Below are 17,678 nucleotides of genomic sequence, written 5' to 3'. Positions count from 1 at the left end.
CGCCGGCCTGGGTGCAAAGCTTCGTTTGGCCAGAGAGTGCTACGTGAGGGAGCAAGAAACTTGTTCTATCAGATGCAAATTTTTGTCTACAGTAGAGTGCAACAATGGAAGGCTGACGGGCAACTTTTGTTAATCACGTGACTCTTCACACATCCGCTCAGCTGCCGTTTACGTCATCTCTGCTTGGCGGCTGATAGCTTCATTTCTTTATTATTTAAGCGACTATTTTCAAGGTACTGCCCCAGAGAATGGTATGTTCGTTTTCCGGGGATGCCAGCGCCAGCCTATATACTTAAACTAACTTTGGTTTTGTCTTTAGTGTCCCTTTAAGTTTGAGCCAGAGCGAGCGCGCGAGGCAGTGACTACTATTGGACACGGCTGCCGTGAAAAGTGTTTGTTTCGTACTTGGTTTGCGCCGCGCGAGAGAAAATATGTGATGGCTTTGATCGCCAGAGGAGGTGAAGTGAAGGCACCCTCCTGAACCTTTCTTTCTTTTTTATTTAAAAGCTTGGGATTTCAGCTAGAGGCTCATGAATTACATGAGAAGGGGCTAAATGTAGTAATTTAAATAGGTAAGTTCTTAGCCCACCTGTCGTGTAAGACCATCTACTAGGGCGGCATCCCTTCGCGCCGTCTCTTGAAAGTCGTACTGTCAGTGCTCTACTGTATTTCGTATTATCAATATATCGAACTATCAATCTGTCACCGAAACTTGGTGATGATGTATTGGCATCGAGTTTCCTTTCTGCCGCCCTGACCCCACGGAGCCCACTTCCCCAAGATGGGACTGAGTTGGCACTCCTGGCACATGCCATCTCAGTCCACTGGACCCCTTAGTACTGCCTTGGAGTCTTGGGCCCCCTCTACCCACTTATCCCGCTGTGCCTTTTGTGCGTTTGTTGTGTGTGGACATTTGCTCATGCATCCCCTGCTCTGGGTGGCAGCTAGCTGGTGCACCAGCTTGTGGGCCCAATCCTCTTGTAGTTCGATATCTCTGGGTTCGACTGTATAAAATGCTAAATCTTTTGAAAACTACTTGTATTTTGTCTTCGTGGCTCCTTTAAAGGTCCTCAAGGTTTCTAACCTTGTATCTCCTCTCCACTGTGCATCTCCTAGCCCAGGTGGAGCTATAGTGCGTTAAGCCTGCGATTGAAGTTGAAGGCGCACAGTCCCTCCACTGCACGTTTCACAGCCCAGGTGCAGTCACAAACATTGAGCCTCAACTTGAGCCTGTTTGCAGGTCACTGATGGAGAATGTGCCCAGCCTCAGGGCCCAGCTCCCACCGCACCAGAGGACTTCACTCGTTGAGGCCATAGAGGAGACCGTCATGATCAGCAAGCAGCACAAGCGCCTGGCTGCTGCCACTGTGCAGAGCCGGCTGCCGTCGAGCAACCCTCCCAAGCCGAGCTCGGTGAGCGGCATGCTAGCCACCCTGGACGCGCACTTGACTGAGCCCCCCAAGGCCGCCCCGCCCCCCGAGCCGGACCGGCCCAAGGAGGAGTACGTGCCTGTGCAGGTGACACACGTGGAGTCACCGGTCAAGTTCTACGTGCGCATGCTGGACGAGCGCAAGAGCTTCGAGAAGCTGCACAAGCAGCTGCAGAGCGCCTGGGACGATGTGGGGGGCTCCCGTGGTGCAGGGGACGGCCAGGTGCCCTGGGTGGGCGGCCAGTGGTGTGCCGCCAAGCTCGGCCGCCAGCGGGTGCGCGGCATAGTGGTCTCCGTGGCGGAGGAGGCGATCACGGTGTGGCTGGTGGACAGCGGCAAGCACGCTGACATTCCGGTGGGCGACCTGTCCCCACTTCCGCTGGAGCTGACGCTGACCCCGCCGTTTGCGCGGCCCTGCCACCTGGCCGACATGATCCCTGCGGGGGGAAGCCAGCGGTGGTGCAAGACGGCCGAGGAGTGCTTTGTGGAGCTCCTGTCAACCAAGAACAGGGTCTTTGTGGTGCACATGGGGGAGGCGGTGGACGGATCCCTCCCCGTCGACGTCGTCATCGAAGAAGTCATCGAGCCCGGCGCTTTGGAGCCCATGCGTAAGGAGTACCGGAGCGCCAGGACGAAGCTCAGGGACATGGGCTACGGCTTTGTTTTGAAGAGAAGCACCAAGGAAGCGAGCCTCAAGTCGAAATGCGCACCACCCGAGATGGAGACATCAGCACGGGGCAGTGGCATTCCGAGCTTAGCTGACCCCAAGCCTACGGTCCCTGATAGCGTGCCAGATGAGCCAGCACCTGAGCCAGCCAAAGAAGAGTGCCGTGTCAGTCTTCAGGAAGGGGCTCCTGGGGGGTCGTCAACCGAGACGGGAGATGAGGATGACAAGTCAGAGGGACCAAACTCCTCTCCACCTGGAGGCGGGAAGGTGGCAGACTGTGAGGCAACGCAGCCACAATGCACAGAGGCAGTGCAGCCACAATGCACAGAGCCAGTGCAGCCACATAGCGCAGAGGCTGTACAGTTAGACGGCACAGAAAAAGTGCAGCCGAAATGTGCAGGAGCAGAGCAGCCAGAAAGTGCAGAGGCAGTGGAGCCCGAGAATTCTGTAGCGGTGCATGGAGGTTGTGCAGAGCCAGTGCACCCGCAAGGTGACCATTTTCAGGTCGCTAGTAGTGCAGTGACTGAGGATGGAGAGCAAAGAGAAGTAGCGAATGGAACACACTCATTTAGTAGTGAGTTCCCAGCTGGAGATGGTGACAGGAACCCAGTTGATTTGTTTGTTATCCAAGAAGACCAGGGGAGCTTTATGTGGAAGCCCCGATCGTTTCCCAAGGAGAAGCAGATGCTTGTGATGCCATCGCACATAGACGAAGATGCTGTGATCTATGCCCAGGTACTTGGGAAAGGTAAGGCAATTTACATTCGCATCTTCTGCATGCTAGGATGTTCCGTAAAGCTTGTGTCAGACGAAAGGCCTGCCCGTCATCTCAGAAACAAAGCACTCAAGGGGTTTCCCCAGTTTCACGGCTTGAGCAGTGGCTGCATACCAATCCTTCCGGAGCACTGGCAGTTTATTACCTGTGCTGTCCCAGCTGCACTGATTCCAGCCGGCTGCATTAAGAATGGCACATCGGCCATAGTCCGTAGAGTGCACTCATGTCTTGCGGAGCTTCAATCCTGGATGCATTGGTAAAGCTGGTGGAGATTTGTCACCTAAATATTTGTAATGCAGGTTTGAGGGGCAAATTTTTAGACACATTAAAACATCTAGGAAATGAAATGCAAAGCTGCATTTTTAAGTTAAAATGGTAAGGAACGAAATACATATTATGATACAACAGAATAACTGTGCAAAACAAACTCATTAGCTGGAAACCAAGAAGCTGCTTGCAATGTAAACTTAATAAAAATTACAACCCCTTCCCCCGGAAACGGGTGCACACGGAGCTTGACCTCAGTGAAAATAACCAAAATTAAACTGTTATTAAACCAAACTAAACTAAACTAAACTAAACTAAATTAAACTAAAATTAAACCAAAACAGTTGTGCCGAAATCGAAAAGCAACGCTACCTTCGCAATTGCCTTGGCATGTGTTAACACTTTATTCCTCACCATTCTTCTCAAGTGGGTACATTAGAAGCACCTTGGGCGTCGTCGTCGTCATTATCACTACTAGAGCATGTGGATGAAGTTTTTTTACTTTGCTGCTAGGCATTTTAGCGTATGCCGCCGCCAGTGCCAGTGGTACAGGTCACCCAGTACAAGCTTCGTTTGAAAAGGTAGCATTTGTAAGCATCATTGGCAACCTTTTTGTGTTCTGGGACAACTTGAATTGTGCCACAATGGTATTGTTTACAACACCAGCTAGGAGGTAGTGCTGCTCCACTACACAATCACCTGGCCCACCAGAACCTCTTGCCAATTTTACACACCTGCATACGTGCACGCATGCTCATACACAGTCACACACAGCTAAATGTGAAGTCAAATTATCCATGGTGGAATTTATTTGAAAATTCCACCGTGGATAAATAGAACTACTGAGAATGGAACTGAGAGGGGAAGTAACATTGGGTAGAGCCAATCTGACACCCCCGTGGCGTGTGTGCAAGCTCTCGTTTCGCCTTCAAGGACAACAGCAGACTGCAATCGCCTCAAGGTTTGATCAAATTCAAGCATAAAATTGTTGGCATGCCCAACTGCTTCCCAGTTCCTGTGTACTGTTGTTTTTATTCTTTCATAATAATCAAACTTTCATTGAACTGAGGAACTGAGATGGCTTCCTTTTGCAGTCTGAATGAACAAGGTTTCACTGTACGCACGCATCTGTGCGTTCACGCGCACGCATGCACACGCTCTTTCGCACAACTTTTTTTTTTTTTTTTTGGATGGGTGGAATATTTTTGAAGCTGCAAAACACGCAAATGAAAATATCGTCCATGGTAGAACATAAATACAATTGCGCATCCAAGGTGTTACATTTGAGAAGGCATCCCTGAAACGGGCTCCGTTGCCTCCGTCGTGTGGTAGTGTGGTGGTTGAGTGGCCAGCAGAAGCTGCTGCCTTGGTGATGACGACAAAAGGCTGAAGGCAAACTCAACTGGCAAACTTAGCATGGCGAGAGGAACGATGATGATACTGGAACAGCATGCTTCCGGACAAGCTTACAGCAGGGCTCGAACAGGGCAACAGCTGGATATGAGGCTGTCAAGAAAATGCGTTCTCCACTTAGAAGGACTGTCTATTTATCCCCAAAGCGCTAACAGTCAAACAGTTCTCTTGGTGCTTTTGCACGCGGCCTGAACGCAATACAGACACACACCAACATTCTTTCCATAGTTCGTGAAGGCCAGTAGAAGCGGTGCTCATTGAGTGAGAGAGGGGGAAGAGGAGATCATGGTTGCAGGACCTGCTGAGGTTGAGTCACTGACAGCAAGGCGCCCACGGGTGGCCATTCTCCAGCATGTTGTAGCCTGTCTTAGGAAGGAAGGCTTTCTTACACGGCACCGGAGCTCTATGCAAAATTTGCAGCACGCGCGAACAGTGTAGTGGCGCGCTGATGTGTAACAAGGGTATTGCTTTGTCTTGAAAAGCTCTGCCAGGGCACTGAGAGAATTTATTCAGCCCGACTTTCCTGCGATGCCTTGCGTCTGTTCGCATTGGCTCGTGCCACTGAGCCAATCCCTGCCCTCCATTGCAGATATCGACCTGTACAAGACTGTCAAGGAGGCCCTCTTTGAGGCGTACGACAAGCGGCCAAAGCCAGTGCATCGCGCCCTGCACATTGGACAGGCCTGCATTGCCCGCTACTCAGCAGATCTCAAGTTCTACCGAGCAGTCATCCTAAGTGTCGCAGAGAAGGGCATCGAGGTACCTTTTTGGACACTGTGGTCAATCTCTGTCCTCATAGGGGAAATAAGTCTCGGGGTTCTACAGCAGGGGTTGTCGGTAGGAACTTGGTGCCATCGTGCCGCCTGTGGTCGACTAATCACCACAATGTGCTGTCCCTATCAAAGCAGGATTGGCCAAGAAGTGAGGAGAGAGGGAGGGGAAGAGGCCATAATGCGAGCCAGCTGTGTTTTGCAGCTGCTGCATGGGGGTGCACCAGAGGCAGCGTGCCCGTGTGAGTGGCATAGAGCAACCGTTTGACCGCACAGGTGTCACTTAGAAGCGGAACTGCAGCAAGCTCAGAGACTGCCAACAATAGGAATGCTAAAAGTGGTCACTCTTATTTCTCCCATTTTATGCTGTATTATTAATGCCTTTACTTTATTTACAATTGGGCTCTATTATTTGTAATTACTAAATGTTTGAGAGAAGTCACATACTTTGAGTAGCAAGCGTGCACTGCGAATCAAAGCGAATAGTAAGCGCTATTCATGAAGAACTTGAACTTTTGAATATACTAGCACGCCTCTGAAAATTTGTCCTTTTCTCTTTCTCCCCCGCTTAGCAGGTGTACACAAATGAACGAAATGTAGAAGCTCTTTGGTATAAATGTTCTTTGCTGATGCTTTGAGGCAAAGAAGCTTTCCACTGATTTATGCGGTGTTACTGTTGAAGATGTTTGCTACGGCAAGCCTGTGTGCTTGTGCTATAAGTGATATCTGCAGAGGGCAATTTTTCTTATGCCCGAAAGTATGTTTTGCTGCTGATGTCTTAGCCAGCAGTGCCCTTGTTTCGTCCGCAGGTTCGGTTTGTCGACTATGGTACATCAGAGTACGCGAATCCTGACGACATCTACACCGACTTGATGTTTGAGGACCTGCCCGTGCTATGCATTGAGGCTGAGCTCTATGGCTTGAAGCCGGTAAGTTTCGTTTCACCACTGCTGCTGGGGTGGGCCGCTCTCCTTTGGTACTTTTTCATGTAACACAACGAAATTCCTTCCTAGTAATGCTGCGCAGTGGTTTTCTTTGACAACAGCCACAATAATTGTGCACTTTTACACTTGTCACTTCTATTTTCATCACAAATTGAAAAGATCGCTTTATATTTTGCCAAGGAATGGGAGCAGAATGCGAGTTGCTTTGTGAATTCACTATAGCTAGTTGGGACAGAGGAAAGATTTGTGTCAGGAATGCAGAGGGGGGGGGGACTTGTCAGCTGGTTGGGCATGCATAGCTGACCACATGTTCTTTTTCTCCCCCAGTTCTCGAGCACCAACACTTGGCCCCTGAAAACGCTGGACGGCCTTCATTACATGTTGGTGGAGAAACGGTGCTCCCTGGTTGTCAAGGTGGGCTTTTGCTTGCGGGCCTGGCTCGAGTTGCCTCGAGATCCTATTGTTGGGCTATACGCCTATATTCCTTGTATGCTAACTGTAGATGTAGTAGATGCACAAAATTTTTGTCTGTGCAACTTCCCTTCTAATGGTCAACAGTCTACTACATGCTCGCTGTCCCTCCATGGAGATAAATCCACGTTACTATAACGTGCTAATGTCAGTTCTTATCACCTTTAGACAACATGGATAGTACGTCCAATGATTCCACTCATGTGCCGAATTGTACCAAACGAGAATTCTTGTGTCAATCTGATAAAAATCGCACCAGAGTGCTCCAAATGTACTGTCGTGGTATAAGAGGGGGCCATTTTGTGCCTTCTCCGCAACCTTGAACAGGGAAAGGGGGGAAGCTGCACCGTGGTCGGCCAAAGAGGTGGCACATAGTGCCATGTAGAGCCACTAGATAGCGTTTAGGGGCTCTAGTGGCATGCGCATGGCTTCAATTGGCGTTGTCGCTGCTGTATGGACTGTGGTCACTGACGGCCGTGAAACGACTCTGATTCTGTTTTGTGTGTGGTTGCTGACTGTGATGGTTATGATTCCATTGAGGAGAATTTCATTTATTTACAATCTGTTCTCCAGTTTGTGGGATTCTACATTTCACACACTAGTTATTTCCCACCCCGCAGCAGTCCGCGCTCAGCAAACATGCCTTGCGAGCGCCGGCTGCGGATGGGTCCGTTGTTTGCGGAGACAGACAATAGCAGGGGCGACAAGGGCAACACACCAATGGCAGCATTTATTGCAACGTGCAAATCAAATACACTGCATTATTCATAGGCCATAACGGTAACACAGGGAGCAAGGCACTAAACAACACTAGAGATCGAGATGGTTCGACTCACCGATTGAATACCGAAGCAGCGGGGCGCCGCATGTGCGAGCGCGGGTGCAGTCTCTGAGCTCGCCCGGACACGTCCCTTTGTGGCGCGTTCCCCAGGTCCGGACCAGCGCGCCGAAACATCCGCGCACTAACACATCCCCAAGGCAAGAGACTGTCCTCTCGTCATGCTACATCCCACCAGAGCTCACCTTTTGGTGGCGCTAGTGGAGAGGAAGAACTGGTTCTCGGGTAAGGCAGAGGGGAAAAGGGTCAATGCCTCCACCCTGGCGACAACGAACCCTCCGGTCGCTGGCGCTCTCCCGTATGGTTCCCGTCGCGCAAGCGAGGCGCATTGTGCAATGCCGGCCGCGATGGGAAGCTGGCCAGAAAGGGGTTTGCGTGAAAGTCCCGATCCCCACAAGTTCCGCTTCAGTGTCCGTGTTGGGCCAGTGACACAGTACAGCGCAAACACTGTTTATTCGTGCACTAAAACGGGCAAGGACTCCCTCGAGTTCAAATCTCATTCAGGGAAAGAACAAATAATTGTGCTGCATAAAAGTCGAAATGAAATGTCCTGATGACCTCAATAAAGTCGGCTCCACTACTATACCAAAATCATTGATTGATTGTGGGGGTTTAACGCGCCAACGCTTCACAGGCTGTGAGGTGCGCTGTAGTGGAGGGCTCCGGATTAATTACCACCTGGGGATCTTTAATGTGCGCCGAAATCTCGAACACACAGCCGTTTTCGCTTTTCCCCTCCATCAGAAAAGCGGCCGCTGCGGCCGGGAATTGAACCCGCATCCTTGTACTCAGCAGCGCAACGCCTGAGCCACTGAGCCACCGCGGCAGGTCACTCTGAGAGCTGCCTGAACAGCAGTACCTCCACGAATACCTCTGAATAACACCCGCTGAGTCACCGCTGGCACGCACACCGTTGCTGTTGAAATCTTCATTTGGCAGTTTCGGGCTGCTCTGGGGTGCTTTTGCAAGCAACACCGCGTTTGACACGACGCCGCTTGCAAGAATGCCCCGAAACGGTCAATGGAAGGTTTCACATGTCTTACTGTGAGCCAAGTAAGGGCAGAAAAAAAAAAGTACCGTATTTACTCGCATAATCCTCGCACTTTTTTTTTTTTTCGGAAAAGTCAATGCAAAGTTAGGGGTGCGAGAATTATGCGGGGGAAAAAAATCCGGTGCACAGTGTTGCCAATTTGCCTTCTGCCAACCCCGCTAAATGTAGCGGTCGTTTTTTGTATATGTAAGCTCAGTGTTGCCAACAGTAGCTATATCTTTTTATTTTATTATTTACAACGTAAACAGTCTCTCGTCGATCAGCGATCATGAAATTGCCGCCTTTGCTTTCTGGTGCGGGCCCTATCTCGTCGTCGTCATGTGTGTGCCCTACTCCAGTAATGCACGTTGAAGTCAGTGACACCGAAGTGCCTGCCTGCGGCACGCTTGCCGTGTTGGATCGCGTACTCTATCGCTTTCAATTTGAAAGCGGCAGTGTAGCTGACGTTCTTCCCCATGGCGAAGCGGCACCAAGCACAAAACCACGAGATCAAAAAGTTCTCAAAATGGCAGCGAGCTATCCACCACTGACGCGAGTGACTCACTGACTGCTGCCGCTCAACAACGGGACCACGACGGCGACACGACGACACGACAGCGGGCTGCGCGAACACCGTCTAGTTGCGCGCACGCGAAACCGGCTCAAGGACAGTGCGAGTAGCGTGTTAGGGCGCCTGTTAAGGAGTAGCCATGCAGGTTGTTAGGGCACCTGGATGGCCTTGGATACACAGCGCTCTCCGCCGAACGGAGAGGCGGCGGGGGAGGGCACGCGTTGGAGAGCGCCTTGATCGCGTGCACCATATGTGGGTTTCGTGGGCAGGCAACTTTCGCCGCTGCAAAGTTGGGGGTGCGAGGATTATGCGAGGAACCAAAAAATACAAGTTTTGGTGGCTCACATTAGGGGTGCGAGGATTACGCGAGTAAATACGGTATTGCGAAAGAGCGTTCGGAATAATTACTATACGCGATACGTAGAGCGGTGTGCATGAGCGTGTGCGTTTGGGTGTGTGTCGAATAAGATCGCTTTAAAATAAAATAAAAACGACCACGCTGAGGAAGCATGTTATGTTGACACACCTGCAAAGGTGATGGAAACAGACGCTTATCTCCGTACTGACCTTTTATGACAGAAGAGCAGTAATGAGAAATGGCTGTGTTGTTCCTCAGTCTCTGATTTGGTTTACACCTACAAATATCATACGAGGTAGAAACCACGTTTGCTTTCGGGATGAAGCGATTATGGCGCCGTGCCCTGTATATGATGAGCACAGCCTCCGAGCTTGTACCAACCACGTTATTGGTATCTCAATTGCTAACACTTCGCTCAATAAACTTCCATACTGGTTAGAAGACTGGTATAAATCCAGCAGGTGCCTATACAAACAGTAGGCTATTCGGAACCAAAACTACCATATAATGCGGAATATCGGTCGATCCGGAATATAGGTCGAGCCCCTTACCTTGTAGCCGAAAAATGCAAAAAAAAAAAAAAAAATATATATATATATATATATATATATATATATATATATATATATATATATATATATATATATATATATATAATCAGAATAGGAAATGAGGGGCTCGTTGAAATAAGACAGAAATAAGAATTGGCAGTCAAGACAACCTCGGAAAGCAAAGGGGAGGATGTAGTACGTCAAGATAAAGAATTTGGAAAATAAGAAAGTGGAGAAAAAATGCCCGCCAGGTGGGATCCGAACCCACGACCCCCAAACGCAGGAAACAAAAAAAAAAAACACGTGAACATAAATACCCCAGAAAGTGGAGGCTAAGGTAGCCCCGCCGGTAGCGTAGTGGTTATCGCACCAGACCGGTATTCTGGAGGTCGTGGGTTCGGATCCCACCTGGCGGGCATTTTTTCTCCACTTTCTTATTTTCCAAATTCTTTATCTTGACGTACTACATCCTCCCCTTTGCTTTCCGAGGTTGTCTTGACTGCCAATTCTTATTTCTATATATATATATATAATAATTAGGTGCACATCGGACTCTAACTTGTTTCATCTCAGATGACTCGTTAAGGCTGTCTGAAATATCGTCGGACGACTGCTTCTGGCTGGCTGTCGCCCACACAGCAAGTCCTCGGTGCAATCCAGGGAATTGCTTGTGCAGGACTTCTTAAACACTCGCAAGACCATGTCATCGTGAAGCAAGTGCAAAGCATGGGACACTTGTGTGCAGACTGTAGCGAGAGCCAGTCTGTGCAAGTAGCCGATGCCCCAGAGAAGCGCTTTACAGCGCCGCTCGTGGTCGCGCTGACTGCCAACTATTTCCGGAACCATCAAATTAGGCTGAAAACATGGTCGATGAAAGGAAAGTCTAGGCTAGTTTTGGCAAGCTGAAACTGTCTCTCTCTCTCAAGCTTGCCGTCCGGCACAAAAAGTGCAAACCTGTGCTCAGCTCAAAAAGGATAAGATGGCCAGGTGTGGCCAGGCACTGATAGCAAAAGATAAACAAGACATGTTCCCAACAATATGTATTATATAATCTACTAGTTGCTGTGCAAATATCTCTCAGCCTGAGCTTGAGGCACTGAATGCTGAAGATGGCCACTCCCACCCCTCCTTTGTTCTGTTTGGGGTTGGTTGGTTAAACAGTGATTTTTTAAAATTTACTTGCTTTGTCGGAGTTACAGGGTCCATTGTTGCACATCTGTAAAAAAAAAAAAAAAAAGTGCCGCTCTCTATCACACACTCTCGAGTTGTCATGAACTTGTTGCATATGTAAGTTCTAGAGGTATATGTTGTCAAACCACTCCTTATTGCTCGGTCAAAATATGGAATATGCACAGGACCGGCTGTCCCGAGCTTGGGCTGGAGATGAAGTCTCCACGAGCTCGATAGGCCATCCGTGGCCGATGACTCGGCCCGTCCCCTAGTGGGGGACTCGCCTCATCTTGGGGGTCGAGGAACACCCGTTCCCTCGTCTGACCCACGCGGTTCCGGGCCTCCACCGAAAAGACCTAAGCAGAGCAGCTCCACATTCCGACGGCACCTCGGTTGGGAGAGGAGGGTCTCCAGAGGGGGAGGAGGGTGCCGGTGAAGGAGCCAGCTGCTAGGGGGCCGGCATTCCGCACGCCGCGATCGCCGAAGGGGGAGTGCGCGCTACACGTGCACGGGGGTGCATGTACTCGTGGCTTCCTTGTTGGTGACACCAGGCGGCTAATTCTAGCGTCGCCATACGGAAGCCACGGGGACCTACGTAGTCCCTACAAGCAAGAAGAGCATGCCTTAGGGCACTTTTGGGGCACAGAACTTAGTCTCGGCGATTGGTGCCCTGACTACATAGCACTGTGGGGCCCTTGGTTGCGGACCTGGCCACTCCTCCAGCCATCCGAGCGTTGTCTTGCTGTTCCAGGAGCCACCGACTGAGACCACGCGAGCACAAGTGCACCTCTTCTTGCCGGACGGCGTGGCAGTGCACGACGTTTTGCTTGAGATGGGCCTGGCCTACAGGCTTCCTGAGGCACCACCAGTGCAGCAACAGCAGCAGGAGAACCACCGGGAAGTGAGTGTTGGCGAAATGCAGTGGAAGCCCAATTGCGTGGCCTTCTCGGGAATTCCCATTGGAATCTTGCTCTACGGGTGGGCTAGGAACTTGTTTAAGGGGGGACACTGGTCTTAAAACAGCCTCTTTTAATTTTCTAGTGAACTTTGTAGAACTTGTCAGTCTTGCTGCTTTTCTCCCACTGATTTCAGATATGCCATTATTTTCTCAGTAGGTCAATTAGTTCCCAAGATAATTAGCACTAATTAGCCATTTTTAGTCAAGCAATAGACAAAACAGTGTTGGTCATAAAACTGTAATCTTTATATTTTCCAATACTATGAACCCTGGTGAGTGCAATAATCGAAGCAGTTTTTTGATGCATCGCTTGGAACTAATTTTACAGCTCATTAAACTTTGGTAGCACCAGTGGCAAGGAGCCATTTTGAGTGCCCATTTCAAACACCAAAGTTTAACGAGCTGTAAAATTAGTTCCAAGCGATGCATCAAAAAACTGCTTCGATTATTGCACTCACCAGGGTTCATAGTATTGGAAAATATAAAGATTACAGTTTTATGACCAACACTGTTTTGTCTATTGCTTGACTAAAAATGGCTAATTAGTGCTAATTATCTTGGGAACTAATTGACCTACTGAGAAAATAATGGCATATCTGAAATCAGTGGGAGAAAAGCAGCAAGACTGACAAGTTTCACTAAGGTTGCTTGAAAATTAAAAGAAATCGTTTTAAGACCAGTGTCCCCCCTTAACTGCCATAATCACCGTGTAACTTGCATCCTTGCGTGATTTGTGAATGCCTAATGTACATCCCTAATTTTTAAAACAACAAAACAAATTGCATATTTCGTCCACACGCACACCAACAGCCGTGTGCCATGGGCGCATGTAAGAAAGCGTGCAAGGTGAGAGAGTGAGGACGATTTGATGGTGAGAACTTCAAGCTTGTCGTAAGGGGAGAATGAAAGTACAATTCTGTTTCTGGTGGAAATGGGCAGTTCCACGTGTTTTTTGTGCCTCCTTGGCCCTATCGCTGGGTTCAGCGGTGCTTGAGTCACAGATTGCTACTATTTGTGAAGGGCAGCAATAATAAGGAGGAGGAGGAGAAAACGTTTATTGCTCCCATTGAACGGGAAGAAAGGAGCACGGGATGGTTGTCGGTCATCCATGGTGGGTGGCGTCCCTAGTCCGGGATGCCATGGCCAGCTGCAGCTCGAATGGCCCTGGTCACCAGTCCACGCTGGTTTTCCAGGACATCGCTACTCAGCAGGACCTCCCACTGCTCCTGTGTCGGTGCGATGACTTCAGGTAGTTCGGTGACGCCTTTACATCCCCACACCATGTGTTACGGGTGTTGGGCGTCCCAGAGCAGAAGCTGCAGTCATAGCTGAAGAGTGTGGGGTGTATTTTGGACAGCTGTGTGGCGTGCGGAAATGAATTTGTCTGCAGTCTCCGGAATTGTGTGGCTTCTTCTTTGGTTAGCTTCGGGTGGGGTGGCGGGTATCGTCTTCTTGATAGCCTGTAGTGCTCTAATATGTCTCTGCTGCGCTTGGGGATGGACGGGTGGTTGTCGGCAGAGTGGTGAGTGCCTATGAGGGTTGAAGCCCGGTGTGAGTGGCCTCGGGCTGCGGTATCTGCCGCTTCATTACCTTCTAAGGACTCGTGACCTGGTGTCCAAATGACATAAATGTCCAGTGGAGTTTTCCGTGCTTTTGAAGCCTTATGTAGTACATCAAGTGCCATCGCTGAGATACGGCCCTTTTGAAAATTACGGCAGGCCGCTTGCGAGTCGGTGATGACGGTCACCCGGCCTTGGGTATCTGGTACTGTGGTGGTGGCAAGCACGACAGCTGTCTCTTCCGCAGAGTCGGTGTCATTTGTGTTGACCGTTGCTGAGCACAACTCAGCTCCTTTACTGCTTGTCACACTAACCGCGTACCGTATTTACACGATTGTAGGTCGACCCTTTCTTTCAAATTTGACAATCCAATGTCGGGGGGTCGACTTAGAATCGAAATCGAACTGTCTACCGCTAGTAACGGCAAGAGAAACGAGAAATCAGGGGTGTTACGAGGTGGGGACAGCTTTGCACCCTCGTTCCCCGCATGAGGCGTTTTCTGCTCGCGAAAATGCGCCACGCTGATGCTGCCGCAAATACCACGCGCATGCTGTGAGCTACGACGGCGGTGGCAACATGGCGGCGTCACCAGCCGCGAAGAGGTGCGCGTAGCTCCAGCGACCACTTCTAACCGCTCCGTAAGATATCACTGAAGGCACAAATGAAGACGTTTGTGCAGTAAGGGATCTGATAATGTGGTCGAAAACGACAATATAAAGCATTATCCGCGCCGCGAGGGAAAGCGCCAATCAAATATCCGCCACCGTGATAAGCCTAAACATCTCCGGCCGCTCCAGCCGGCATTGGGGCAAGTCGTCAGGCTCTTCCCGCTGCCCCGTGGTAGAACTTAAAATCAGTAGAAGCTGCCGCATGCGGAATCATCGACGCGGACGTGAAAATGTCGCCCGCGCAACGCCTATGCGCACGAATCGCGTGCAAAAACGCGTCAAGAAGCGTTTTATTCGTCTCTAACAAACAAAATGAGTATTAGTGAATCCCTTGATTCAATGCGCCGCGCTAACGTAGCCCAAATCGTATCACGTTGTTCAGTACACTTCCGAACGCAGTGGTGGGAGGTTAGTCGCTCAGAAGTAAATCGTGCGCACTGCTGCTTCCGTCAGCTGCCATGTTGTTTGTTTTGGTATCGCGCGGCAGTGGCCGCTGCCGGTTGCTTCGATGGCTGTCATCTCGCAGCAAATGTGTTCTTCCCGCTCAACCCACAGCGCATGGTTATTCGGGGTGCTTATGTTCTCTTTGTGATACAATTTTCTAGGCAGCACTCGCCTCCTCTTTTTTTTTTTTTTTTTTTTTTTTTTTGAAAGATGCAATTTTTGGGGGTCGACCTACATTCGAGTCGACTTACAATCGTATAAAACGGTACGCCCACTTGGTTCGTGCCGGGTACCTCGCAGCGTCAACGTATCTTGTTGAGCTGTCCTTGCTGTAGGCTTTTCGCAAGGCCTTGATCCTGGCTTCCCTTCGCCCCTTGTGGTGAACCGGGTGCATATTGCGTGGGACGTTTTCAACCATGATGTATTCCCTCAAGGCATGGGGGATGCGTCGTTTTTGGTTTTGAGCTCCCACGCCTGGCTCGTAACCGAGGCAGTACAAGGTAGCGCGGCTGGTCGGGGTAAGCTTGAGTTGCTCCATTTGGCTGGCTTTATGCGCCTCGGTGAGTTCGTGCCAGAAAAAGCAAAAAAATGAAAAGATGGCCGAACGTTAATGCGCCCGCAGATAGCAACTTGTGCTGCAGTGACCACAAATTCTTCCGCTCACTGGAATGGCTTCAAAAATGCGTGTCATATGAGAGCCAAAGCGGCACCATTTGATTTTTATGTTTACCAAGAGCACATCGACTTGTGCCAGAACATAGTGTCACAGCCAGTGTCTCTGCAGCAGGCTCTTTTTTAAAGGCCAAGTGCGCTGAAATTTCACCTCGGCCAAATTTACTTTGAATGTACAGTATGGGCCATGAGACCAACTGGCACATGACTGGTAGCCCCCTAAGGTAAAACTGTGTAAAATAGCTTCGTAGCACACAATGCTGCAACTGCCAGCAGATTGCACCAACAGCCATGAAATGGGAGGGACACTCCGGCCAGCCAGGTGTTTGGTCTGCCAGCCAGCCAAGAGAACTGCTGGGTGGGATTCTTCTATGGCTCCCGCGTGTGCGAAAAGCTTGCACACAGGTTTTCTCTGGCCAGACAGCCACTCGCACACTGGCTGCACCATCACTTTGACCGGGCTGTAATGGGTGTGCTTTTCTCAATTTCACTTTCAAAATCACTGATTTTTGCTGTTCGTTTGCGCCATTCATGAGCACATTTCAGCGGTCATATTTTGTATGTTGCAGCCCTTTTAGGCACGTTTTGTGGGATTAGGGTTTTGGAGAAGTCGAAGATTTTAGTGCTGTTGGCCTTTGTAAGAGTGCTGGCACAGCTATTCCTCGTGGTGGCTACCTACGTGGAATCCAGACTTTTGCTCCCGACAGTGCATCCGTGCGGACATTGCACTGTGTGTGGCGATAAAAAAAACCATACTGCACTGCCCTCGCCGCCAGGAGCCCCGGGAGCAAGCGGGCGTGGTCCCGGACCCATACCGGGAGGTGCCCCTGCCCGAGCGGGGCGTGTTTCCCGTGCTGGTGACCAACCTGGAGACAGCCGACGTGGCCTTTGTGCAGCGTTGCAAGTATGCCGAGCCTTCCACCCAGGAGGAGGAGGCTGCCAACAGGCGCCTGGACGAGTTCTTCGCCATGACCGAGGAGCTGCAAGAGGTGGCCAACCAGTGCCCGCCCCTGCAGGACGCCGCTGTAGGTGAGTGGCCACCGCCAGGGGTCGACCCAACTGCGTTGAACCCGTTTGTATCGAACACTTTCTGAACGCCGTGAAGTTGCTCTGAGAGCATGCATTGAAAAAAGTGTGGTCGCAGGGAGCAGAAGCAGAGTTCACGCAAGGTAGGTCTGACTTTTAAGGCAGTGGAAAGCTGGCCTTGCATTGGGATTTCCCATGCGGCGGCGGGATCAGCTTGCAAACTGCTCCTGCACTGCTCGCACTGCTCCTGCATGCAGCCAGGGGGAGCGGCTTCTGGACGTTCCTTCTTCCTTTCCTGCATGCAGCATACGTTGGCACCATTGCTTCACTGTGTTGTTTCTCCCTGTGCGTTGCCCTTGTTTTCACGTGACGGCCAGCACAAGGTGGCAGAATCTGCTGTTTACCCGCGCATTGCACTTCTGTTCCATGTAGAAGGCAAGTGGGGCAGTCAGTGATGTGATAGCTGCACCAATTGCGCCTAACTGCGCCGAGAGGTAAATCCTGCTGCAGGGACTCTGATTTCAAGCAATCTGCGCCAATCGTGCGCCGAAGCTTCGTTTTGCCGGGCTTTCTCGATGTGGCGGGCTCAGGAAATCTTGGAGTGTTTTCTGCTCGCAAAAACGCGCGCACTGATGCTGCCGCGAACACCCGCATGCTGCACGCGGCACGGCCGGTGGCGGCAACATGGTGGCGGCATCGGCTGCGAAGTGGTGTAGGGATCTCGAGCGACTGCATCTAACAGCTCTCCAAAATGCTGCTCAAGGCACACACGAAGTTGCTTGTGCGTTAAAGGAGCTTATAATCGGGGCGAAAACGGTACTATATACCATCATCCGCGCCGCTAGTGAAAGCGCCCATGCAATATTTGCCGGGGTAGTAAGCCTAAACATCTCTGTCTGAGCCAGCTGGCAGTCTCGAGCGCTTCGAAAGTACATTCTGTCGCATGTCACTGTGTTCTGTTCATTATGGTTTTATGAATTGTTCTGTAGCCTACCAATTGGAATGCTACCCCGATAGTCATTTTTTAAATAAAAGTTCAAATTCTTTCATGATCTGTTGGCTCATGCAGTGAATGCATGTACGCACTCGTACGAACC

The 17,678-nt window shown here is 50.4% G+C and overlaps 1 protein-coding gene across 2 annotated transcripts in view; it reads left to right on the top strand.

The window, feature by feature from the left end:
• The window catches only part of LOC144152505 (RING finger protein 17-like), an 80,675-nt gene that overhangs the window by 49,882 nt on the left and 13,115 nt on the right, over positions 1-17,678 (top strand). For both annotated transcript variants that reach the window (XR_013319180.1, XM_077683790.1), the window contains exons 26-31: positions 1,241-2,844; positions 5,141-5,310; positions 6,131-6,250; positions 6,593-6,679; positions 12,006-12,155; positions 16,332-16,584. Coding sequence is in view for 1 of the 2 variants with exons in the window: in XM_077683790.1 (XP_077539916.1) it covers positions 1,241-2,844; positions 5,141-5,310; positions 6,131-6,250; positions 6,593-6,679; positions 12,006-12,155; positions 16,332-16,584 (2,384 nt within the window). In the remaining variant the exon portion in view is untranslated. The remainder of the gene's footprint in view (positions 1-1,240; positions 2,845-5,140; positions 5,311-6,130; positions 6,251-6,592; positions 6,680-12,005; positions 12,156-16,331; positions 16,585-17,678) is intronic.

Source organism: Haemaphysalis longicornis, unplaced genomic scaffold (assembly GCF_048455015.1).
Source record: "Haemaphysalis longicornis isolate Haplotype H1 unplaced genomic scaffold, Haemaphysalis longicornis Haplotype H1 scaffold_9, whole genome shotgun sequence".
NCBI lineage: Eukaryota > Metazoa > Arthropoda > Arachnida > Ixodida > Ixodidae > Haemaphysalis > Haemaphysalis longicornis.
The sequence above is the reverse complement of the archived record's forward strand: the minus strand, read 5'-3'. Positions and strand labels throughout refer to the sequence as shown.